General features: G+C 42.1%; 1 protein-coding gene across 1 annotated transcript in view; it reads left to right on the forward strand.

Annotated features, from left to right (window-relative positions):
- Nucleotides 1–27,134, forward strand: part of GRIN2A (glutamate ionotropic receptor NMDA type subunit 2A) — a 1,504,071-nt gene that overhangs the window by 1,437,561 nt on the left and 39,376 nt on the right. The window contains exon 11 of the mRNA XM_086941364.1: nt 16,192–16,379. Coding sequence (XP_086797490.1) covers nt 16,192–16,379 — 188 coding nt within the window. The remainder of the gene's footprint in view (nt 1–16,191; nt 16,380–27,134) is intronic.

The raw sequence follows: 27,134 nt of genomic DNA on the forward strand, positions 1-27,134 counted from the left end.
AGTTTTATTAATTTATTTTCTGTAGCGGGGTGTGGATTTATAGGGGAATGTGGTGGGAAGTAATTTAATTATAAATATTTACATTTATTTATTTATTTATTGGTATTTATTTTGAATTATTTGTTATTTACATTTTTAATTGGCAATTAATTAAAATATAATTGATAATTAATTTTAATTAATTGATTAATTGATAGTTATGTTAATTTTATTAATTTATTTTCTGTTGTGGGTTGTGTGTTTATAGGGGAATAGGGTGGGAAGTAATTTAATTGTAATTAATTAAATATTTAAATGTATTTATTGGTTTTTTATTGTTCTAATTTTTAATTATTTTATAATTGTTAATTAATTAATTGTTGATTGGTAAATAATTTGTATTTTTAGGTAATAATTTGTATTTTTAATTGATTAATTATTATATTATTTTAAATTGTTAATTACTTTTAATTAATTTGTAATTGGTATTAATATTAATTATTTTTTTATTTGTATTTGAAGTATTTACTTTTCCTACTGTTGCACTCTCTGGAATGGGAATAGTAATTTTTACCCCTACGCTATCCAACGCTTTCCCTTCTGTTGCACTCTTTGGAGTGGGAATAGTAAATTTTACCCTCCCGCTATCCAACGTTTTCCCTACTGTTGTACTCTCGGGAGTGGAAATAGTAATTTTTACCCCTACACTATCCAACGTTTTCCCTACTGATGCACTCTCTGGAGTGGAAATAGTAATTTTTACCCCTACGCTATCCAACGCTTTCCCTACTGTTGCACTCTCTGGAGTGGGATTAGTCATTTTTACCCCTACGCTATCCAGCGCTTTCCCTACTGTTGCACTCTCTGGAGTGGGAATAGTATTTTTTACCCCTACGCTATCCAATGCTTTCCCTACTGTTGCACCCTCTGGAGTTGAAATAGAAATTTTAACCCCTACGCTATCCAACGCTTTCCCTACTGTTGCACTCTCAGGAGTTGGAATAGTAATTTTTATTCCTACGCTATCCAACGCTTTCCCTACTGTTGCACTCTCTGGAGTGGGAATAGTAATTTTTACACCTACGCTATTCAACGCTTTCCCTACGGTTGCACTCTCTGGAGTTTGAATAGTAATTTTTACCCCGACGCTATCCAACACTTTCCCTACTGTTGCACTCTCTGGAGTGGTAATAGTAATTTTTACCCCTACGCTATCCAACGCTTTCCCTACTGTTGCACTCTCTGGAGTGGGAATAGTAATTTTTACCTCTACGCTATCCAACGCTTTCCCTTCTGTTGCACTCTTAGGAATGGGAATAGTAATTTTTACCCCTACGCTATCCAACGCTTTCCCTACTGTTGCACTCTCTGGAGAGGTAATAGTAATTTTTACCCCTATGCTATCCAACGCTTTCCCTACTGTTGCACTCTCTGGAGTTGGTATAGTAATTTTTACCCCTACGCTATCCAACGCTTTCCCTACTGTTGCACTCTCTGGAGTGGGAATAGTAATTTTTACCCCTACGCTATCCAACGCTTTCCCTACTGTTGCACTCACTAGAGTGGTAATAGTAAATTTGACCCTTTCCGCTATCCTACGGTAAAAATATTGTAATTTTTTTATTAATATTACGTTTATCTATATATATGTATTAACAAATCAGTTTGTATGGTTTTTTTTCTTACATTAATTATTTATTATTTTTAAGGTTATTTTAACAATTTTTAAGTTAATTATATTCATTATTTCATTAATTTTTAATTAATTTAAATCATTTTAAAAAAATCGATATTTTGACTTACTATATTTTTACATCGATATTTTTGATTAGATATTTTTGTACTTACCTGTTTGGACAAAGGAGTTCGATATTTTGGTATTCTTTATTTTTTGCTCGATATTTTTGTAAATCGATATTCTTGACATCAATATTGTTTCAGTGATCCGTTAATGCACACAGGAAGATTGGTACGCTTCAAGTCTAGTATATGTGGTAAGTTCCATGGGTAATTTTACCATATATTTCCCCCCAACTTTGAGGAGCGCAGTACGGCCATGCTTGGAGCACGCAGTTCCGATTCAGGAAAGTCAAGAACACTGTGGGCCTCATTTACAAACTTTTGACACACAGTAGCGCAGGCCTTCATGCTGCACTGCAATGCGTCTAAAGAAAAGCGCAGGAATGCCCTGCATCTACAAGATACGGCGCATTTTTGTCCTTCTCCTTTGCACAGGTGCATAAACTGTGGCTGTGTGCCAACGCAGACACCCTTATGTCCTGTTGGAAGGCTGCCTGCGTTGCGGAAATGATTGTTTTTCTGCAGGAATGGATACCTTCCTTCACAAAAATAATCATTGATGGCATGTTCCTCTTCCTATGGATGCTGCAGAATGCAATAAGCATAGAAGGAGGAAAAAACAAGGAGAAATACAAGTATTTCTCCTCGTTGTGCCTCCTTACACCTTCCCTGGGGAGGCATAGGATTCTGACTCATGCCCAGATTTAAACATTTTCCATATCTGGGAATGTGGCAGAATCCATGGGTGCTGAGTAGGAACACCCACAGCAACACCCATGGCACGCCCCTCTCACTCAAAGTGATGCGTGAAAAGGAGCCATATATACAAGGCCATGAAAAGCCACGTAAGTTGGCTTTGCATGGTGTTGTAAATATGGGGCAGCACACTGTGCCCTGTGTGCATTAAAATAAATGACGCCCCGCAGCGCAAGGGGCTTGTAAATAAGCCCCAAAGTATATTGAAGAAAAATGTGCAGGACAATGCGGGGTTACCCCAGTACACATTGCTTATAGCCAAACAGTGCGCCCCAAACTAGCAGTACCAGCTTGTGTTCAATTGATCCAAGTTGAAAAGAAAATCCCAACACTACCTAACTGAGGAAGCCGTGGGGCCGGTTTTGAATGTGGCGCACGTATGATCAGTGAAGGAAAAAGGCTGGAATACGTTGTTGTGTTGTTCCTATAAATCTATATAGGATCTGCGTGTTCAGACAACATAAACTGTGAGATTGGTGTCCAGATTGATTCCAGACACCCCTACCGGGTATGTTTGCCCTTTTTACCTAGCTAGCTCACAGTGCCAATGTAAACTCATTTTACCAAGGAGAGAATAGTTCTTGGCAACTGTTGAACATGACAACCCTGTTCCTTCAGGGATCGTTGAAACGGTACAGTACTTTTAGCTCAGTTACTTGTGCCCACTTTATCTCGGAGAGATACATAGAATAAATGGTGGGGACGTTTTCCAATAAGCATTTAGTTATTGAACCAGCGCCATTCTAGTGTAAAAAAGGTGTGCTGAAACAACCATAAGACAGAAACAGATATAAATGATTATGAGCACCAACAGAGTAAATGGATGGTAGATTTCTACCATAGTGCTAAAACAATGTATATTGTACATGACAGTAATAATGCATGCTCCTATGATGCAACCCTAACTAGATGTACCTAAGTGTACCTAGCATGTATGTAGGTGTAGAGCCAAGAATACCCCTAGGTTTAAGCTGACCCCATTACCTGGTGTGAGAGAATGAAGGACCCCATCCTGATCTTGGGATGGACACTGCACGAGGGATGTCAGACAACTGCGTGCTAGGGAGCTGCGTGCATGAACCTCAGCATCTCGCATCAGTGTGTCAGCATGGAAGTCTTTCTCCTCTGCCTGCCCCAGCAAAGATATGGTGTATGAATACCTGAAAGGTACCCTCAGGGGTTCTACCTTGCTGTGTCATGTCGGCCGAGGATGACGGAAGGATGACCCTTACTCATAGTTATTAAGCAGAAGATGGTAATTCTGCTGTGATTCTTAGAATCCTCATGCATAATAAATGAGGCTAGCTTACTGGGAAACCACACAATAGTTATGCAGCACCTTAACTAGGTAAAGGGTCATTGGCAAAAACCGTTATATAGTGCAATGGCAGGAAAATGTAGGTGAAAGGTCAGGTGACTACCCAGGCCCATATTGGGATACATTACAAAACATAAAAGGACATGTTGCCCATAAAGGATGAGTGTGCCTCTCTCTTTGGGGGTAGGTACCGGAGGTTGGTAAACTCTGAATATATCTCTTTACAACGCAAGCTTTAGATCACCTGCAATTACAATGCTGTCATTACAACGACCATGTTGTCTTAACGCGAACCATTACATCGCAAGTCATTACAACGACTTGCTGTAGGGGGCACGCTGGACTAAGAATAGTATAATTTACTATTCCTCCTCCAGTTTGTGCAACAGCAGGGAAGGTGTTGGATTTACAATCCAACAAGTTCAGCCCCCTACAACAAGTCGTTGTAACGACTTGCGATGAAATGGTTTGTGTTGTAACAATGCAGTTATTGTAACAACCGTGTTGTAATGGCATGCGATCTAAAGCATGCATTGTAAATACTGTTTCCCGGAGCCTCCATCAGGCACAAAGGCAGTGCACTCGGCCTCTGAACCGCAGAGAGTAGCCCTTAGTCACTAGCAGCCACGGCCAGCAGTGGGAGTACCTGCAGGGCGGTGGTGTGGGGAGGGGCAGGGTGGAGGTAGTAATGTATGGATTATGGAGTTTTACAGGTAAGTAAACATTTAAATAAATAAAACACATTTTGTTGCGCGCACTGCATCACATTTGAGGATGCAGTGCAGTCAATGAAATCCGATTTATTTATTTAATGGTTTACTTACCTGGGAAGCTCTGTAATCCATACATTACTACCCCCCACCCTACCCCTCCCCCTACCCACGTCACTGCCCTGCAGGTACTCCCACTGCCGGCTGGTCACTAGTTGAGATCCTGCTGTCCCCAGTACCTGTTGTGAAGAGCTGGATATTTGTGCTCGCCAGTTTCTCAGGCAACACATCCTCACTGGCTAGCTCTCCTTGGTGCAGTGGCACCTCCGTACACAGAGCAAGAATCTTTCCCTCTGGGGGAGCAGCTTGTGAACTGGTGACACTATAGTGTCAGTTGTAGCCACCGTAGGAGCTTGGCTTGGGACAATTTTAGGTTCTAAAAGCACAACCACAGAGGCTGTGCTGCAGGAGGTGCTCGGACTGAGCACAGTGTAGTCTTTAATGGCATGAGACATCCACAACTCGGGGTAAGCCAACAAGCCCTTGGAGTCCTTGGGAATCAGAGGATGTAGAGGGCAACTTCAGTTATCACTCACTACAGAGGTATGAGGCAGCAGGCCAACACAGCAGAGCACAGCGAAAGGCTGCAGTCCCTCCTGGGAGCACAGCAATCAGCATATAGCAGGACAACACAGCAAAGCAGGCCTCAAAGTGGCAGTACTTCCTGCAGCGTAACTTCTCTTAGTTGCAGAGTCCCCTCAGGACTCCAAAGTAAACTAGTTTGGTGGTGTCAGAAGTCAAGTACGTATACCAAAATGTGTCTTTGTTCAAGGGGAACTTCAAAAGAAACCTTAGAAGTGCACCACAAGCCATTTCAACACAGCCCTGGCTCCAGACATTAGTGTGGTGCAAAACAGCCCTTTGTTTCAGGGCATGACACCGCTATACGATTGCAAAGTGTGAATTACCTCTCCTTCTCCCAGCCCAGGAAGACCATCAGTATGCAGATGAATGCAGATTTAACCCTGTCATACTCAACCCTTTGTGTGTGATGGCTGTTTGGAAAATATGCATAAAGTGTAGCTGTCACCCAGGACTAGACCTGAATTGGAGTCAGGCTGCACATCACAAAGAACCATACGCACAGTGAAATGCCATTTTTACAAAGCGGCATTTCTAAACTAGTAATATAAAAACTAACTACACCAGTAAGCAGGATTTACCACTACCATTTTAAACATACCAAACATGGCAACACTACTCCTTTCAGATCAGGAATTACCACTAGGAAATATGTAAGGGAATTCCCAATGCTAGCCTATGAGAGGAGTAGGCCTTACAGCAGTGATTAACAAAATAGGCTGTTTGTAACTATCAGGACATGTCACAAAATAAAGGCATTTGTCCTAACTTTTACTTACCCAGCACCCTGCCCATAAGGCTACCTAGGGTCTACATTAGAGGGGACCTATGTGTAAAACAAAATAAGGGAGCTGACGGGTTGGCAGGTAGTGTTAAATGCCAAGTCAATGTGGTAGTACACTGTGCACACAGGCTCTGCAGTGACAGGCCTGAGACAGGTTTGAAAGGCAATGTCTGTGGGTGGCAAAAGCAGTGCTACAGGTCCATTAGTAGCATCAAATTTACCAGCACTGGGTATATGGGATACCACTGTACAAGGGACTTACAAGTAAATTATATTTGCCAAACAGGAATAAACTAATCACACTGTGTTTTAGATGAGAGAGCACATGCACTTTAGCACTGATTAGCAGTGGTAGGGTGCCCAGAATCCTAAAGCCAGCAAAAACATCAGAAAAATAGGGGGAGGGCAAAGAATGTGGCAATAACACTGCAAAAGGTGGCAATGTCCAACAGAGCCTAAAGATTGATGAGTGATGATCCTCCTTAGCCTGACCACCCAGTGCAACCTGTGAAGTTCCCATATCTAACAAACCTGTAATGAAGTGGAGGATTACCTTCCTAACAGTATGGAACACTACTACCATGATACTCTGTTTACCCTGCCCACCACCTTCATCTATTTTTTTATTAACCACGTTTTATTAGTTTTAAAAATTATCAGAAGCATCCTCCAACAAGCAATTAACATCAACACAGTGCATATCATATATTGGAACAGAGTGCAAATATCTGTAAACAACAACAGCATCACACCAGTTGTCCATGATATGCCCACCACCCACACCTTATAGTATCATGTTTTTTAGGGCATCCTTGAACCAGTGCACTCCCTTTCTCCACGTTACCAATGATGGGGGGGTTCTAACAACCTCCAAGTGTTGGTACTGTCTCTTTTGGCCATCAATGTGGCAACTACAATAAATACCCTTTCCAATTACAGCCCCCCTACTACTTCCCAGAGACATGTCAGGACTGTCTGAGGACAAAGATCAATATGGCAGCACAGGACCTCAGAGCTCCCCACCACACGCCTTCAACTTCTACTGCATATTCAAGCCCATTCTCTTATACCATCCTTTGTCCCATACCTTATATTTGCATACCTCTTGTCTTACCCTGTTGTTTCCCCCACTGTTATTCCAATGACCTGCTGACACTGGTTCCCTCTTCCTTTCAACCTTGCTATCTAATTATTTTCAACGTCCACCTTACTGTTAAGACTTGGACTCAAAATATTGGTAAGGGCCACAGATATTAGGCTTCCAAGTGCATCATACTAATGCAAGGTAGTGTGCTGCTGATCTTTTTGAAAGCAACCTTTCTGCTGGATAGTTGATGGAGAGCATACAGCACGCAACTACAGGATTTATTTTACCGGTTTCAAGTTTTATATATTTTTATACATCCAGTCATGGCACACTTTTTTTTAAATAAATGCCAGATGGGTATGGTGTATAGCCGGCTAAGGCTGGCCATTTTGCTCCCTCATTGCTAAGGGGATCTAGTTTAACTTTGTTTGGATGTGGTAGGGTGTCTTCAAACCGTGTTCATGTTATGTTAGTGGTATTTTTAATGCTTCATAAGTTGTGCAGCTGCAGTGTATGTGTGAAAAAATATTGAAGCTGTATTTGCAGCTGGGAATGTAACCCATGAATAGAATACCTCTGTCCTAAATGCTTCGTGGACCTCAACCACAAACGTAGCATCTCCACCAGCGAGGGATAGTCCACATTGTTGCAGCTACTGGGTAAGTGCATGTCTGCAGTTAACTGTTATGATGATCGCTGATTCATCTTCAGCCATATGAATATTTGGAATTCAGAGAGGGTACATCTATGGGGTCATCCTTTGAACGTTTCAGATTTTAGCAACCTACAGCCAATACATAGGAGTTACCTACTCAGCCAAGGAGGATTTTTCCCTAACACCACAGAGGTCTCTGGTTAAGACGTGAATTGGGGTCTTTGGGTATACAAAAGAAATCTACTCAGGTAATCCATTAAAAGTAACTCAAGCTAGAACATTGGCAGCGTAATGTCATATGGCTTATAATTTCCCAAGTAAAACTGCATTTGTTGGACAACATAAATGAGAACTGTGGAAGACTGATTTCATGCATAGCATTCTGATGTATTGGCCTAAGTCCTGCTAGCTCACAGCGTAACATCTATAACCATAACCTGACAAGTTAACAAATGGATGTGCAACCTCATAATATGGCAACCCTGACTCCCCAAGAAATCTGTGGTAACAGATCTAAAAAACATTTTCATTGGTTGCTTACGCATTCCCAAAGTGATACACAAGAAATACACAGTAAAGCATTTCAAGATTCATTGAAGCATTGTGATTTTTAAGTAAAATATGTGAGATGCAATAATCCATAAAAGGAAACAAAATAATGTGATCAGCATTATGAGACTGGTGAAAAAGATAAATTGTTCAACCAGTTTGCTGATTACAAAGAATGCATGCTTGCATACAAGTACTGTAATATATTGTTCTGCTACCTAGCAGACATATCCTAGTGTGTCTAGGGTGGGTGAATTTGCCAAATGCCTGTAGGGTGATCTAACTCTCCGTTGCCTGTGGGTAAGTGTAATCAGGAAGCTTGTCTTGGGGAGAGCAGCATCCCTTGCAAGAGGTAAGCGGGAATCAGTTAGGCTGGAATTCTGGCATGTGTGACCTCTCGGTGCCAGTGAAAAGCTCCTCTAAATAAACGAGGAAGTGATGTTGTTTATATAATAAACATCACCCATATTGCCATACTGATGTCTCAATCAGATCCATATTGTTGATTTTACTGTGAGAGCTTTGTTGTCGAATGAACAATAATAACAACAACATTTATGCATTGTGAACTTAGCCCTTGTAAGAATGTTCAAGGTATTGTGATAATGTGCCTATGAAGTGAAAATGTAAGCAGTGCTGTTTCAGAGAATATTATCCTGCAGAGTCACAGAATTTAATGTGTGCCAAATGTCATTGGGCCTCATTTATGAGAAATTACGCATCGCTGCGTGAAAGCAGCGATGCGTCACTTCTCAGTGCGCACTCCTTTGCGACATTCCTGATGCGTCATATTTAATGTATGACGCATCTTGTCGCAAGGAGTTACAGATACGTCAGTATTTCTGGCGTATCTGTAAGCACAAAAGTGACGCATTGCTGGAGTGTGTCACAAAAGTGACGCCACTCCAGCAATGCGTCCTTTCACATGGGGCAAGCCCCATGTGAAAGGGCCTGTGTCAGTCTTACGCCTGCTGTGAGGCAGGCGCAAGATTTTGACGCAACGGCGTCCTAAAAGTGACGCAGTGAAATCTCATAGATTTCACTGTGTCACTTCTACAACCCTTCCTTGCGTCAATACGCCCCCTTGCATACATTATACCTGCCGCAGGTATAATGTGGCGCAGGGGTTTACAAAGTGACGCATCTACCAAGATGGGTCACTTTGTAAATATGGCGCAACAAGGCGCACTCTTTACGCCACTGGTGCGTCACAAAAAGTGACGCACCGGCGGCGTAAAAGTGACGCACAGCCTCATAAAGGAGGCCCATTGTGTTTAAGGAAAGAAGTCCACTCAAAATGGTGATATATATAATAGTGTTTAAACCCTGGCCTAAAATGTGATTGTGTGACACCACTATTATGCTAGTTTAGTTTCCTATTTCTGAATCTAACACCTCATTTTGGCAGTCATTCTCAAGTGATGTCTATGTATTTTGATACCACTGTTTATTTTGTCTAAATTTTGAGCTTTGTTTTATATTATCGTATTCCTTGGGCCAAGGTATTTTCTTAACTGTACTAGTGAACTATGTTAATGCCACCATCCTGTTTAGTTTCCTCATTTAATCATGGTAAACAAAAAGTATCAACAGTAATAATAATTGAATACAAATTACCAGTACCAACTCACTGCTGAAAGTAATATTTACTGTTTACTAATTTGTACCCAATGTCTGGCAAAATGTGCCATTTTTGCAGATGAGAGTGAGAAATGTTGGACTAGATGTCGATGTTTTCTCTCGACAAAAACAATCTTTTTTTCCCCAGCAGGATAACGTTTATGAATCAATAATTAAGACTGTTTTTCTGTTATTTTAAAAGTGGCTGTGACGAGACAAAATAACAACATGACACCAAGTATGTACATCATTTTGTAGTTGACAACTGTCTCATGCTAATTCTTTTCCCCAAATCTGCATTGTTTACTATTAAGTGTACGAAATGAGTGCTGTTTAAAATGAATTATACTTGTTTATCTATTGCTCACTCACACATATCTTTTTTAAACACTTCTGTCTGTCTCGAAGCTGTAATTGTTTGAGACTGTGATGATTGACAGAACAGCATTTCAGTAATTGCCTCCAGGCAATTGTGGGTAATATGCATTTGCAGCCCCAAGGCTGTGTTTTGTTTGCCTTCTAATACTTCTTCGTTCACGAATACAAAGTGCAGATTTGTTGTCAAATGCTCCGGTTGCCAGACCAACCGTTTGTGGCCACTAAAATTAAATAGAAGCTGCCAATGCCCACTGATGGATGGATTTGCCATTTGTTATAAAAATAAAGACTACATTCTGTACTGTTATGGTCCTCATAATAGCTTCCTTCGTGGATTTTCCTTCTTAAAGCAGCTTGTTGAGTGTATGCCCCCAATAAATATTTATATGTGCTCTTTGTTAAAATATATATGGAATATGGCAGTTTTAAGAGGTATTTCTGCGTGTAGTTTCTTATTTAAAGTACAGAAGCACACAGCAACAATTTCAGTTTAGTTTTGAAAAAATAAATATTAGGTTTGTAGTTATCTCATTTGGTTAGATGTTGTATGTATGTTTGTATTTATGTATGTGCACTAATGTTCACCTAAGTAATATCGGGTAAATCTGTCACGGGTTTTAACAATTGTGAAAGATGGCCCCCTAGGGGGCAGGTATTGTAATTGGAATAATTAATGTTCATTGCATTGCAATTTATAACCTAAGATTATCAATATCATGACCCATTAGAGGGAGGACGGTACAAGGAAGTAGGATGATATGCAATCTAAGTTAAACAGGGGAAACTTATCAAGGGTTTGAAAAATTGTGAAAGGCGGCCCACTAGAGGCATGTTTTGCAAAGAGAAAAGGAAAATGTATTTTTATTGCACTGCAATGCATAACTTGAGAGCATGAGTAAATCATTACCCATTGGAGGGTTGGTTGAGTAATAAAACACGTGGATATGCAATTGATTAACCCCCCTCGTTCTATTTTTCTATTAATCTTACATTGTATGGTGGACTAAAAAATCACATTGCACGATCATAATATACATTTTTATATTCACTGTTGTCACTCTTCATATATTTGCACATAATTACTGTGCTACAAATACCAGTATGCAAAGCGATATCTAACCAGGATGTGTTGTAACATCATGTGATATATTCAAATAGAAGTAATGTTTGAAACGTTTTGCCACCCGTGAGCAAGGTCTGTGGACAGACTGAAACACGTAGGGTTACTTGGATTTGTCGAAAAATGCTGTCGCACCAGATTTATTTTCAGTTAGGTGTTTCGTCTGGCACAGCAGGCTTGCTCACACTTGTATAGGGAGAGGAAATAGAATATCTTTTTAATGATTTTAACTGTTTTTACCGCCTAATATTTGTACACCATTTTGATAAAATTAATACTTGACATTTTTGCATATACTAGGGTTCAGTGTTATGAGATAGAGAGTGTGTAAAGTTGAATCTATGGTGTGAATATATAGGTAAAGATTTGGAAATTGATCTGTAGGGGATAACTCTGTGGATGTGGTTTTCCCTGGGGCTTAATAAGCTTTAGGAGGGGTCATCGTGTGCACCCACCTTTTTAGAAAAATGCCCCTGAGGCCTGGCCCACCCGGGGACTGTATTCAAAACAAGCGCAGTGCCCACAGTTTTTTATTATTTTAAAAAACATTTGCCTGGATTCGCAGTCATTCCCAGATTAGATTATGCATCTAGGCCCTACACCCAACACCCCGTGGGAGGTCCACCACCCACTATGCATTGGCCGAAGGCAGGGCCTAGCCGTAGCCAATGCGTCATTGCTGGCCAATACCCTACAGTTGAGCAAACCTCCTCTGACACCTATGCCTCATTTTATTTTATTTTTTTCTCTGTACTGCGTTTCTCCTGTGGGACCACATGGGAGGGCCACACTGGGTCCCTCAACAGTTCTGCTGTACCTCATGGGGGTTTGCTTGCTTCCAAGGCATACCACTGGACCCGCACTATGAATTTCTTTTTTTATTTAGCCCCATAGGGGTCAGTCTCTGTGGGACCCCTTCCACAAGGGCTAAGTTTCAGGGTACTCTTACTGTGCTCTGTACAACTTATTTGTTCATTTAGTTCATGATACAGTAACCAAGCCCTGTGTGCTGTAATAACAGTTGCAACTTTTCAGTTGATGCTGCAGCCAGTAAATCACATTGCTTGGTACCTTGGGACTGGTACCTGTCCTGCAGTACTATTTCGGCAGATGGGGAAAAAGCACTCTTGGCCAATAAGAATGCTCTTTTTTTAAATTTGGCGATACTCCTGCAAGACCAACTGTCCAGTTATAACTTACTTCTGAATCCAAATTTATGAAAAACAGCTGAACAGATTTACACCAAGTCTCCAAAGTAAAGATTTAGGGTTCTGCCAATATTGGTGTAATACTGTTCATCGAGTTTTAAAACATCTTCTTAAAAGTTCTATTGGAAATTGCATTGTAAAACATGTTTTGGGACACCCCTTTTTCTTGGCCTTGCTTGATGGATCACCATGAAACTTTCAAAGGAGTTATGGTGGATGGATTTTGTTTGTAAAGTTTAATTTTACCTTACTGCACAAAGTATCCTGCTTTTGAATAAAATTGTGATTCCTGCTGTCACTGTTATCTGGAGGAGATCGGAGGAGTCCCCTGCCTGACCATTGAGCCGGTGAGTGAGCTGCCCGGCTAGTTCCTGAGCGGCCCCCGCCTGATAGGGGGCCACTCCTACGTTGAAGGCATTATATTGTGTAAAGAGCCGGTGTGTGGCTCTGCCCTGGCCCAGTTATTTCCAGAGCCCTCGTGTGGCTCCAACGGTTGTGGGCAAGTTCTCCTTCTTCCTGGTGCATAGTTATCTAAAGCGCTTGTGCGCTTGGCAGTAATTAGGGGCCAGTCTTTGCTCCCGAAATGGGGCATCATTATTTTCGGAGCCAGAGTGCTCCAAGACACATGGTTAATTTTAAAGTCCAGAGGACTCCCACCTTTGGCACATTAGTTAATTACTGAGCCCTGTGTGGCTCCAACGTTTTCGACGCAATGTTCCTAAGGGCCAGTGAGGGCCCCTGTTGCAACTGGCTTCCCAGCTGCCCAGCAAGTAGTGGGCAGCTGCACTGTTTAGGTTAAGCTTCTTAGGGGACTTGTACTCAGGACCCAGGAGTGAGTCTCACTCCTTCGCCCCAAATTTGACCTTCCCCAGCTGCGCAGCACTTAGGACCAGCTGCAGCATTTAGGCCCCTTGCTATTGTCCCCAGCTGCCCAGCAAGTAGTGGGCAGCTGCTACGTTTAGGTTTTGGCGCAGTGGCGCAACCTGGACCCTAATGTGATTTATACGCTAATATGATTAATGTGCTATTGCTCTTTGGGTGTTAGGAAATGTACTGTGTGTAGTATGTTTTGCGCACCCTGGGTTCTGTCACCGCTGAATGTGTTTTTATGCCTCATGTGTCTTACCTACACCGCTGAACTTGTTTTTATGCATCATGTGTCTTCCCTACACTGCTGAATATTTTTTTTTGCATCATGTGTCTTCCCTACACCGCTGAATGTGTTTTTATGCATCATGTGTCTTCCCTACACCGCTGAATGCGTTTTTATACATCATGTGTCTTCCCTACCGCTGAATGCGCTTTTATGCATCATGTGTCTTACCTACACAGCTGAATGTGTTTTTATGCATCATGTGTCTACCCTACACCGCTGAATGTGTTTTTATGCATCATGTGTCTTCCCTACACCGCTGAATGTGTCTTCATGCATCATGTGTCTTACCTACACAGCTGAAAGTGTTTTTATGCATCATGTGTGAAGCTTTTGTGCCTAAAACTATCTCCAAGGGCTTGATACTGAGCTCGCCCCCTGACCAGAGTCCCAGGACCAGTGGACTCTATTGTGCCTTCCAAGTTGCTGGGACTTGTCTGATTCCCTGGGGCCGCTGGGGCCCCGCCTGAAGTGTGCCTCGCTCACCCCCCTTTTGCAGTCCGTGCCTGGCCGCCCTCCTGCCTCGAGCCACGCTGCTCTCCTCTGAGCTGCGTTCGCTTTGCTGGGCTGTCCGCACCCTGCCCCCGTCCTCCTCTGAGCCGCACACTTTGGTCGCCCCGGCCACTGAAAATAGCCCAGAGCCTTTGGGAGGCGAGAAACGCCCACACGCTTGTAGCGTGCCAGCCACCTCCCGCCCGCTCTGGCCTACTGAGGAGATAACCCGCATTGTCCCGCGCAACCCGAACGGAAGGTACGGTCCGTACCCGCCACCAGTTATTATATGTTCTATGTTCTAAGCGCTATTCCTACAAGTATTCTATTTCTACAAAGTGCTATTCCAACAAAGTGCTATTTCTAACGAGTGCTAGTTCTACCAAGTGCTTATTCCAGACAGTTGTCCAGGTGGCCCTGTCCCGTGTATATAATCCCTTGTAAATTCTGCCCGTGCCTATGACACATTGTAAAGTGTGCATTTATTATCTAAGGTGTTTGGTATAATACAAAGGCTATTTTTACATACACCTTGTGTGGAGTTCCTTTTGTGGGGGCCTGGGATGTTGTTGCTGGGATGTTATTGGTGGGTGCGTGTGCAAATGCTTTACATATCGCCTCTGAGATAAGCCTGACTGCTCATGCCAAGCTACCAAGAGGGTTGGCAGGATTATCTTGGCGGGTGACTTCCTTGCCCTGACTTAAAATGGTGGTTTCTGCCTGGCTTTGGCGCACGCCTCAGCCAACCGGAAATTGCCATTTGTAACAGTGGCCAAGTGAGCTAAAGAACGATGATGAATTCAACCCAGATCTGTGACTAGGGTGAGTGTCTAAAAAGTTTCAGAGCTCCATCCATCATCTCCTTGTGTTTGCTTTGTTCACCCTAAGCTGGGAGGGTATGCCCAAACGTGGATCCCTTGCTCACTTTGCCAGTGGATCTAAGGTACCCTGGCTGATGAGGGGTGTTACCCTGAAACTGGTCCAAGGATGCTTGTTTCCGGTCCGGGGAAGACCTGGCTTTACATTTTGGGCTAGACTGTTCCCATGAGGCACAGGGTCAAGACTGATTTGCATATAGCTGGGTCTGAACTGGGCTGAGGAAGTGAGCTGAAGAACGATGATTGATTCAATCCAGATCTGTGACTGGGGTGAGTGTCTGAAAAATTTCAGCGCTCCGCCCATCATTTCCTTGTGTTTGATTTAAATTTAATTATGCAACATAATAACCATGTGATTGTAAGTTCAGATTATTAGAGCATCGGAATTCCAGGAGCTCTACTGAAGATAATAAGGTGGGTATGGGGTGCAAATGGCTACTATAGAACTTCCGCTTTTTCTGTTCCAGCATTTCAAAGTTTGTCTTTCTGTCACTCCTACTTTAATTTAGAACATTGGTAGTGAAATGTTCTAATAGCATAATTGCAAGTCAGGGCTACAATTGGTGAGAGGACCATTATTGACTTGTGTGGCCAACGGCAGTGGGCAATAATGAGATATCATGTATTTAGAGATAGCTTTATTTGAATATTTAAAATTATTATTATTGTTATATTTAGTATTGGCAGTATCATTATCACTGTCATTGCTACTATATTTCAAATTTATTTACATTGCTATTTCAGTTCACCAACCTAAAATGCAACTATGATTTTATCAAACCTGTGTTAAGGAGAATCCATACTGCGGATGGAATGTATCTGAACTTTTCCTTTAAAGTAACATATATTATAAGAACTGGTAGGTGTACAATATACAGCCTGTTTGTTTGATCTGATTTTATGTGACTGCTGAAAGCCTGATAGAAGCATCATTTTCGCAAAATCTCAAAGGAATGTACAAGTTCTGAACTCCAATGTCAGGCGGGATTTGGTGTTGATATTATGTAAAAACACTAAAAAATTTTGTACTTCCTCACTCTTTGATGTTTTCTTTTTTTTCAGAAAGCTGGATGCCTTCATCTATGATGCTGCAGTACTGAACTACATGGCTGGGAGAGATGAGGGGTGCAAACTTGTAACAATAGGCAGCGGCTACATCTTCGCTACTACAGGGTATGGAATAGCTCTCCATAAGGGATCACCCTGGAAGCGGCCTATTGATCTAGCTCTCCTCCAGTTTGTTGGTGACGGTAAGGCAAATGTTTTACACTTGTTTTCCATCTTAAAATTATTGTATAGCACGAGTTCCACTACTTTTTACACAGGTAAAAGTTCTTACTTTTATTTTTGGGCAGAGTCCGAAATAGTATTTTCCCCGATAAAATGCCCGTAAGACCGTTTTAGTCGTTTATATGGATCATTGTTTTGCAATATGGAAAGTTTGAGGAAACCCATTTCTTTTTCATATTACAAAGAAAATGCATACATTTCTGTACAGTTAATACTGTTACAGGACATGGATTCTGTAATCCCTGTATAAATGTCAAACTCTAATTTCTTTATAATTAGCGACATGTGACAGACCCAGTTGCTGAATATGAAGAAAAGACTTCCAAAGTTCACTTTTATAATTAGTACAGTTGTGTTCTGACAGCAAAGTTCTTGCTGACAGAGCCAGTAGTAGAGGTGAAAGGCAAGTCAGGTCACGGAACATAAATGAAACAGGCAACAAAAACACAGAACTTTGCGTTTCTTCTGCTGTAATTTTCTAGTTTACAATGACAAGCCGAGAGAACATATATCTTTTTCACTCCTTTGATAGCTAGAGAAAAGATAGAATCTTTCTGCATGTTTCTACACATTCTGAGCCACTACAGGTTTATTAAAAGAAAATGATTTGCATTGAACTGTTTCTAAGATTTGGTTGAAACAAATATCTAACAAATTTGCAAATATGCTCTCTCTTTCATATCTAATCTACTAGAATAGGTGGAGGAATAAAATATTATGCCTTAATAGCAGGAATAGGTTAGAGCTGGTCACTCGATCTTACACAAAACAACAGTAATCCGTCTCATAGTGGAAAAATATGTGAAATAAAGAGGGACGCCTGTCTATGCAGCCTTCATACATTTTTCAACTGCTTTTACCCGCGTGGACAGGACGACCCTCTGGAAACAATGGAGTGCTTTGGGAATACCAGGGGGTCTTCTAAAACTTATTATTGTTCTTCACACAGCTACCTGGTGTCATATTATTTAAGGTGGGATATGATGTCAAAAATCCCAACAAGTAATGGTTTGAGGTATGGATGCCTGTTGGTGCTCCTACTTTTTTCTCTTTATATCGTGGACCTTCCCGATGTGCTGAGCAAGGCAGCTGGCGTTGCCCAAAACTAGGCTCTAATCCTTTAGAGGCAATCCTTTATGTGGACGATATCCATCTGCTAAACCTGCTGCCCAAAGAGCTACAGAAACATCTTGATATCTTGTCATTTTACTCACTCAGATGCTCAGTTCCTGAAGGTTAATATAAACAAAACCAAAATGATAAGGTTTTGTCCAAAAGGGTGTTGGACCAATGCAAAGTACAAGAGGTTCTATAATATGTCCCTGGTGCTATAATAATTCACCATAGAAGTAGTAAAGTCTTACCCTTACCTTGTAAGAATTATGTACTCAAATTGGACCTATACTGAACATATGGCACACATATCAAATTAGGGATATTCTCATGGAAATACTCTAGAGTCACTTTATGGAGCAACAGGTCACATGCACTTTATTCAGCTCCTTACAGTTTACAAAATGAAGATTCCAGCAACCCCTTTATTTGCTAAAGAGAGAATACATTTTGAGTAATGGCATAAGGTGGAGGGAAAGATCCTATGCACTATGTTCACTTTAAATTCCATGGTCTCAATAGAAGCGCAAAGGCTAGAATTAGGATAAGTGAGCATGTACATACGAGGACTAGGCCCATTGTACAATCGTATTGTATTCTACATGCCAAGGAAAAGGCTTTAACCCCTTCCATGCTGATGACGGAATCGCTCCGTCATCAGCTACAGTTGAGCTGTGCTGATGACGGAGCGGTTCCGTCATGGCCCGGCCGCCGCGCCTGCGCGGCGCTGATTTCGCGCCTGCGCGGGCGTTCTAAAGAGCGGGGCGGGTCATGACGGAACCGCTCCGTCACCAGCACAGCTCAACTGTAGCTGGTGACGGAGCGGTTCTGTCACCAGCATGCGGCGGCCGCGCGGCCGCCCCGCCCCTTTAGCGCTGCGGCGGAATAGCCGCCGCAGCGAAGGGGTTAAGGAGTCTCATGGCCATGGAAGGTCTCCTTACCACCAAAAAATCCAGTATGTTTTTACCGAAACTTTTAGACATACTTGAGCACTTTTCCCTGACTAGATCAGATATTCAGAATATGAGCTATGTCCACCTTAAAACATTTTGAAAGCTTCTTTGGCAAATTCATCAATGGAGAATGATATGGTTATTTGTAAAGCGAAGCCTCACTTCCAGTGTGTCATCACTCAATCATGTCGGGCAGCAATGCCCCAAGCGTATTTGAATTGAAAACTGGAACGCAGCATGCAAAGTTGTATAATGCTTTGTAGGTTGAAATGTTTACCATTAAAAACTGCGACGATACATGGCAAAATGTAGTTTTGTAGGAAAGAATTTGCACTTCATGTCATGACCGTGTACAGACTATCAAACATGGTATATTTACTGTCCCATTTTAAGGGTCTCCCAACAGAGATTTTTAAAAAACATGGAATTACAACAGCTAAAGCTGCTATGGAGATGATACATTTTCCTGTCAATAAATTCATGAGTTATCATATTTTTACATTTTAGCTCTTTTTTAAAGCTGTATTAATTGATTTATTTTATATATTGTATCTCATTGTAAGATATAAATCTCTGATAAAAACCATGAACCTCTTTCATGTGAAAGAGATCCACACCAAGGTTTTAAGTGATTTGTGAGAAAGGTAATGGTGTGAAAGTATATTATATGGGATAAAGTACCCCCTGGCGTACATGATAAGGACATTGCAATTCACCTTGGAGTTCCATAAACTTATTAAGGATTTCGGCCTTTTGCCTCCTTCCTCTATATCGTTATGGAACTTCTCTGTGACTTGCAATATCCTCATAATGTATGGCAGGGGTACTTTGTCCCTTATATAAAAATATATATTTAGCAGTAGAATGTTAAGGGGTATTCCACCTTCATACTGACTTCAGAATATTATGCTACCAGATTATCGAGGATGAATTATCACTGACCAAAATACAGACAAAGTAAGTATGTATAGGTAAGTATAGGTCTATGCTAGAAATAGGATTCTTGGTTGGCTGAGGAATGCACCCAGGCTAAGCAAGCACCACCACTCTAGTCAGGGTAAGCTACATACCCACTTAATGATAACCTGTGCTCACCCTCTTGTAGCTTGACACAGAGCAGGTAGGATTATCTAGAAGATCTATGTATTTGTTCAAAACACCTACACAGTAAACCAATGAACACACCACAAAAAGACTTCACACAAGTTTAGGAAAGGAAATCATTATTTTCTGAACAAAACAAGATCAATATGACAAAAATTCATTATGTAGAAGTTGAGATATTGAATTTAAAAGGGATAAATGCAGTAAAGTGCTTAGACACAAGTGTTGCTAAAAAAGGTTACTTTAGGTCATGCTGGACTGGGACAAAGTCAATGTTTCGGCCGACCACGATGGAGCGCCGGCGGGCTACAACACTCACGCAGACCTCGGTAAACAAACTACCTCTCCTGGTTACAAACAGATGAAGGTGTTGATATCTAGGCCTGAAGGGGCCGGATGCTTAGATCTTGACCACACAGTGAAGGCGAATTACCAGTTCCAAAGATGGGTGACGGAGTCAAGTGGCATTGAGCGATGCACCACATTCTCCCATGCTGATGAGGGGATGCGCTGATCTAACCAATCTGCAGCGATATGCTGTCTGATGTGCCAATCTCTGGAGGCATATGCAAAAACAACAGTTGATGGACAGAATGCAGAACAATATCATACATTCACCCCAGTACAGAGATCTGGGCCTAAATCCATCGTTTTTTTTGCACTCCACACCATCCCAGTTCAGACATGGCCATATGCAAATCAGCCTTGACCCTGTGCCTCATGGGAACAGTCCAGCCCGAACTGCCAAGCCATGTCTTTCCTGGACCGGAATAAAGCATCCTAGGACCTGAGTCTAAAGCAACATGAGGCAAGACAAGTCCAGCTTCCCTAGAGCAGAGTCAGAGAGCAGCAGGCAGCAGGGCAATAAACATAAACGCAGGCTTCCTAGATCAGCTATCCAGTTGAGTCCTTTAGACAGCACAGAAGTTCATCTTGCAGAGCTTCAAGTACAAGTCCAGTAGAGTCTGATTTTAGGGGGGGCAGAGACTCAGTATTTATACCCAAAAGTGCATTTGATGTGGGGTGACTTCAAAGCAGCTCTCTGAAGTGCACAAGTATCACTTGCAAACCAGTCCTGTCAGTCAAGATATCTGTAGGGGGTAATCAATCCTTTGTATGGAGACGGGATATTGATTATTTAAGCGAGGTGTTAGCCCCTCCCTTCCTTCCTGCCCAGACAAGGCAATTAGAATGCAGATGTATATAGATGGGTACTCAGGCGCACCTATCCTTCCTGTATTGTGTCTGTCTACAGATAGAGAAGTGTACTGGAGACAGGCTGTCAGGCACACAAAGAAGAAAGTGGAAAGAAATGTCCACTTTCTAAAAGTGGCATTTCTAAAAGAGTGAACTTAAATCCAACTTCACAAGGAAGGAATGTTTATCATTACCATTCCAAAGATATGAAACATGAAAACGCTAATCCTCTCTGTTCAGAAATTACAGCTTAAAAGTGTATTGAATTATTCCCAATGGTAGCCTATGAGAAGGGCAGGTCTCACAGTAGTGAAAAATGAATTTGGGTGTTTGTCACCACTGAAAAAAGCAAAGATTAAACACACATATCCTAATTTTTACTTACATGGCACCCTGCCCTTAGGGTTACTTAGGGCTTACCTTAAGGGTGACTTTTATACATTAAAAGGGGAATTGAAAGCTTGGCAAGTTCTTTTAAATGCCAAGTCGAAGTCATAGTAAACTGCACACACAAGCCCTACAATGGCAGGCAAGCGGCAGACTTGAAAGGTTACTTATGTTGGTGGCTCAATCAGTGCTGCAGGCCCACTAGTAGCCTTTGACTTACAGTCCCTGTGTATGCGTTATGCCACTTTACAAGGAACCTACTAGTAAATTAAATATGCCAATCAGGTATACCCTAATGTCACCATCTTTAGGGGAGAAGCTCATGCACTTTAGCATTGGCTAGTAGTGTTAAAGTGCTCAGAGTCCTAAGGCAAACAAAAAGAATCTGCAAAAACAGGAGGTAAAAGGCAAAAGTTCTGGGAAAAGACCACCTTAAGGATGACAGGTCTGAGTGTCCACTTTACTTAACTTAACTTTATATATATCTACCTTCACAATACATGTATTTTCAAGGTAAGCGGAAGTGGAGTTGAGAATAGCAAATCTATACATACCTACATGCATTTAACTTCTCAATGTATAGGTCTTCAATTATTTGGCCTTGGTATTTTGGTACCCCAATGTTTTTAGAGGAGATAAGGAGGCTTACTTTCCACCCTAGCCTGAAGTAAAATAAAATAAAATAAAATTGGCCCCAAGGATTAAATGCCAAATGAAGTGGCAGTAGGAAAGTGTAAATAATATATGCATAAAAAAGGCCGATTTTCAAGCATACCTGCAGACTTACATTAATTGTCAGTTGTTGTGGTCTATGTGCCCGTAAAGTGCAAGAGCAGAGAAACAAAGTGCAGTTGTCATTGTAGCTGCAGTGTGTAAAAGGTACAATATAGATGCCCTGTATACAGATATTGAATGTGGCGACGCAAGTTAGGTGCGGCTTCTAAGGACTGAATAAGTGAAGAGCAATGTACGTTATTAGTAAAAAGTGTGAGTACTAGGATTAAAAGTGGATTATTTGACTGGTTATGGTGGCACCCACAAGGTATCACCAATGAGAACTACAGGCCCCAGCATGCACAGGGGCACTCACATACGGAGGCGGAGCTCTGTTTACTTATCAAGGTGTTTCTCATTCAAAGACTGCCATTCCCAGCTTCCAGAGACCCATGAGCAAGAACACTTCGCTGATCAAAACGCGTTGGGATGTTTATTTTAAAAGAGACATTGTGGTGATTGCCGTGCTGCTCCTTTCCCGCAATAAATGCAGTAACTTTCAGTTGAGGCTCCTCAATGTGGCATTTTTATTGATGGATATACAGCGTCCGCGTCGGGTCGCGAGGAAGCCCACCGCCGGTGTCAGGCGGATCCAGCGCTTGGGATTTCTTGAGCACCAAAAGGTGCCGAAAGGGAATGCGGGAGACGTTGAATATGCAGTAGGGCGATCACTTGGATGTTATCTTTACCCAATGGGGATTGAAAGTGGATTATTTGACTGGTTATGGTGGCACCCACAAGCGATCAACAATGAGAACCACAGGCTCCAGCATGCCCAGGGGCACTCACATGCGGAGGCGGAGCTCTGTTTACTTATCAAGGTGTTTCTCGTTCAAAGACTGCCATTCCCAGCTTCCAGAGACCCTTGAGCAAGAACACTTTGCTTTTTGGAACGCGTTGGGATGTTTATTTTAAAAGAGACATTGTGGTGATTGCTGTGCTGATCCTTTCCCACAATAAATGCAGTAACTTTCAGCTGAGGTTCCTCAATGTGGCGTCAGACAGTCGTCTCCCACATCCAGGCTACAGTCGTCCTCTTGCACCTGCTGGGGTTGTCCATCAACGTGCCGAAGTTGCACCTGTGCCCCTCTCAGAAGCTCCTCTTCATCGGAGCGGTTCTGGACTCGGCGCAGTTTCGGATTTTTCACTCCGAACAGTGGGTTTGGGATATTTAGGCTGATTCTGATCTTTCAGCTTTTTTCCTGGGTCTCGGGCAGGTTGACGCTGCAGCTCCTGGGGCTGAAGGCCTCCTGTATCCTAGTGGTGCATCACGCAAGGTGGCATGTGAATAAATATAAACATAGGCCACGCAGTTTGCGCCCCATAATATACAAATTTCAGGGGGTGGTGGTTCTCGGGGCTTGAGGGGGGTCGTTGAAGCCCACATACTTGTAATTTTGTAGGGGGTTTTGGAACCGAAAGTGGTGCAAGGGGGTTGTAAATCTGGTACACAATGTTTTGTTTTACTTTGCTTTCCTGTCTGTGATGTAGAAGATCCTAGGTAAATATAACGGTTTTTGTACAGCCAGTAACATTTAACCCTACCCCCAAACGGCTTTCTGCCTCTTACCATAGTAACAGTTCATGGAACACTTACGTGATCATAGAGGTTAAAAGTTTGCCACACTATGTTGCTGATGAGTTAGCCTCAGAATTATACTTCAAATTATAAATATAATTCCTTTTGATGACTGCTACCCCCACAAAAAAAAGACGTATGTACTTTTTTTATTAACTTGTATCAAAACAATAACTGGAACTATAACTAAAAGATAACAATACAATAAATAACTATAACTATATCAAACAAAACAATATATTAAACAACATATAATAAGGAGTCCAAAAGAAGTATTGTAGTTAATTTGCAAAAAAAAATGAAAATTAGTGTTTAAAATTAGATTGATGTGACTAAATGAGGTCAAACATTACAAGTCAAAGTAACACTTGACGATATATATATTTTTAAAAAAAATTCCAGTGTGCCTGAAACGCTTCCACTGGCATTGTACATGCAGACTTTGGTCCATCCTTTTTATCAATTTTTGCAGTTTGAGATATAACGTCCTTCCTCTGTTATTCATCTCCAACTTTCTCCTTTCAAATTATTTTGTAAAGACGTTGACAACAATTAAAGGGAAATTTTCTGCATATTTTTAATAAAGCATTTGACACAATGCATAGTGACACCGTATTTATTGAAAGCTTTGAAATACATTTTCACAAGTCTTAAAAAAGGTGGATGCAAGAAAAGTTACTTGCCGCATATGCAAGACTGCTTTCAAGAGGAGACCCCAATAAAGAGGACTGGTGTGGAAGTTTAAGTATGCGGAAGCACTTGCAGACTAAGAATCCGGTCAACTTTGCAAGGGAAGAGTTAAGGAGATTGAGAGAGGTTTCTCCTGCTTCATAAGGAGGCCCAAGTACCAGTGGAGCAACACCGTCAACCTCTACTGCACAACCTAATATTCGTCCCCAATTTGGAACCCTTTAAGAAAAAAAGTAAGAGGGTTGGGAGCTCTGTGTTCAATCCTAAACCCTAATCATCCATTAGTTATACAGAGATCCACCCTGTATCAGACTCATTCGTAGAAGTGTGAATTTGAGATTATCTGCCACTGAAAACCCCTCAAGTACTTATATCCGTTACTTTTTAACTTCGTCAAGTAGTCGTATTGTGAGTATTTACCTTAACGTTGCCCGTTAAAAATTTGTGAATGTGGATGGCTTTGGACAACTAGTACATGCCATATTTGAGACATCGGTGTAATCAGCTGGAACAGGAGGATATCGTTTTTTTCAACCTCAGCAACAAACATTCTGCAAACTGAAAAAAGAGTTAAAAATGTATATGTTGTACATATGTCCAAGATTACTTTAAATGTACATCTCAATAGGATTGGGGATGAAAAGCAATTATCAGAGGTTATATTTGGTTATATTTCCGTCCCATTTCCCTCCTTCCCTACCTTAGCAAAGTACTTGAGTCATATGTCACCAGCATCCTTAGTTCCTTTATTGAGGACTCCAACTTCCTGGACCCTCAACAGGCTGGGTTTAGACCAGCCCACTCAACCGAGGCGGTCATTCTCTCTGTAATGGAGGAACTCCGCAGAGGCGCTGACTCTATCACCAGCCAAGCCTTAATCCTCTTGGACTTGTCGGCAGCCTTTGACATGGTCGACCACTCCATCTTGGTCGACCGTGTCAAGGAGGCTGGTATTGGAGGGACGGCCCTTGACTAGGTTCGTTCCTTCCTGATGAACCGCCACCAATCTGTTCGAATCTCCCAATTCTCTGCGGATAGGATGAAACTCACCTGCGGAGTCCCGCAGGGCTCGTCTTTGTCTCCGCTCCTTTTTAATTTATACCTTACCCCCCTGATCCGCTCCCTCCAGGGAAGGAATTTCACTGCATTTAACTATGCAGATGACATTCAGCTTATCTTCAACCTTGACTCGCAGGAAGCGGCCCAGGACTTCCAGTCCACCCTTTGCCATATCAGCGACTGGATGGGCGCTCACCATCTCAAGCTTGACCCCGACAAGACGGAGCTCGTTCTTGTCGGTGGCCCTGCCAATCCCTGGAACTCCACCTTCTGGCCCCTTTCCCTTGGCCCCCCCCCTAGCCCCGCTGATAAAGTAAAAAGCCTGGGGGTCTACATCTCACAGGATCTTTCCATGAATCATCAGGTTAGCGCCACACTATCCTCCTGCTTCAATCAGCTCAGAAAAATCCGAATAATAGCTCACTTCCTGACCACTGAAGCTTTCACCCTGGCGTTTTTGGCGCTAGTCATCTCCCGGATCGACTACGCCAACACCTTATACGCAGGCATTCCGCAATACCAAATAAAGAGACTTCAGTTAATTCAGAATCAGGCCGCCCGCCTAATCTATCGTCAACCAAACCATCACCACGTCCGTCCCCTCCTCAAAGCCCTTCATTGGCTCCCTGTGTTGGAACGCTGCAAGTTTAAACTTGGCTGCCTAACCCATAAATCCCTGGCCGGCATCGGCCCCTCTTTCATCTCCTCTCTTCTCCACCCGTACGCCCCCCCCAGACACCTCCGTTCCTCCCATCACGCCCTCCTCCAGACACCTAGATTTAGGCGTAAAAAGCACGGAGGCCTTAGATTCTCCTCTCTGGCCCCCTAACTCTGGAACTCTTTACCTTTGGACCTCAGACTCTCCTCTTCCCACCCTCACTTTAGGTCTCTCCTAAAAACTCACCTTTTCCGCGGTGCCTATACATAAGGTTCCTCTTTCTCCCCTCTCTGCCTCCTCCTGGGTTAGTGATCAGCGCCAAGAAACCGTCCGGTGAACGCAGCGCTCTACAAATCCTTTTTACATTACATTACATTACATTACAATAGCATTGCATTATACAAATGTTAGGCCAAGATTGGTCCCTCACTTTATTTACATTGCAATTTTTGGCTGATAACATATGGAGAGCAGTCAGTGGATCTGGTGTGTCGAGTTGTTCACCACCACGTGGTATAGTGTATGGGCAGGACAGCTTGTGGCGACCTGTACGTCTCATGGTTGAGACATCTGTATAATGAGATAGAACAGGAGGCAAATTAATTTTAAGGTTATTAAAAAACATGGAGAGCATGCTAAAATACAACATTGACCAATCAATTACATGTGCAGTTCAAGGGAGGAAGGAGCACATGACGCACTACTTAAAAAATTATATGCAGCAGGATTAAGTGATTTGCCCAGAAACATCGCCTACCAAGGGAAAATATTTAAGTTATAAGAGCAGGAAACAGTGCTAAAATACACTTTTGCCAAAAACATTACTTTTGCAATGCATGGGGCACGTGACGCACTACTTACACGAGAAAAACTACATTGCATTCATTTGAACAGCACGTAGCACACTGCTGTAGGAGCGGCCACATGGCGCTTGGCAAATTAAACAAACGCACCAGGATTAAGTGATTTGCACAGACACACAAGTTACGAAGTCAACTTTAACGATATAAAAAAGCAGGAAAGCATGATTAAAAACAGCATTGCCAAATCGAACATGACTTTGAATTTACGCGGTATTTAAAGATTGTTAAGATTAATTAATTTAATTACTCTTAAAAAAGTGCTCACCTACGAAGAAGTGGATGCGAACACTCTCTCTATGACTGCGGAATAGGAAAAGTTCAAGAAGGTTGGCAGCTCA

The sequence above is a fragment of the Lissotriton vulgaris genome, chromosome 10, assembly GCF_964263255.1.
Source record: "Lissotriton vulgaris chromosome 10, aLisVul1.2, whole genome shotgun sequence".
NCBI lineage: Eukaryota > Metazoa > Chordata > Amphibia > Caudata > Salamandridae > Lissotriton > Lissotriton vulgaris.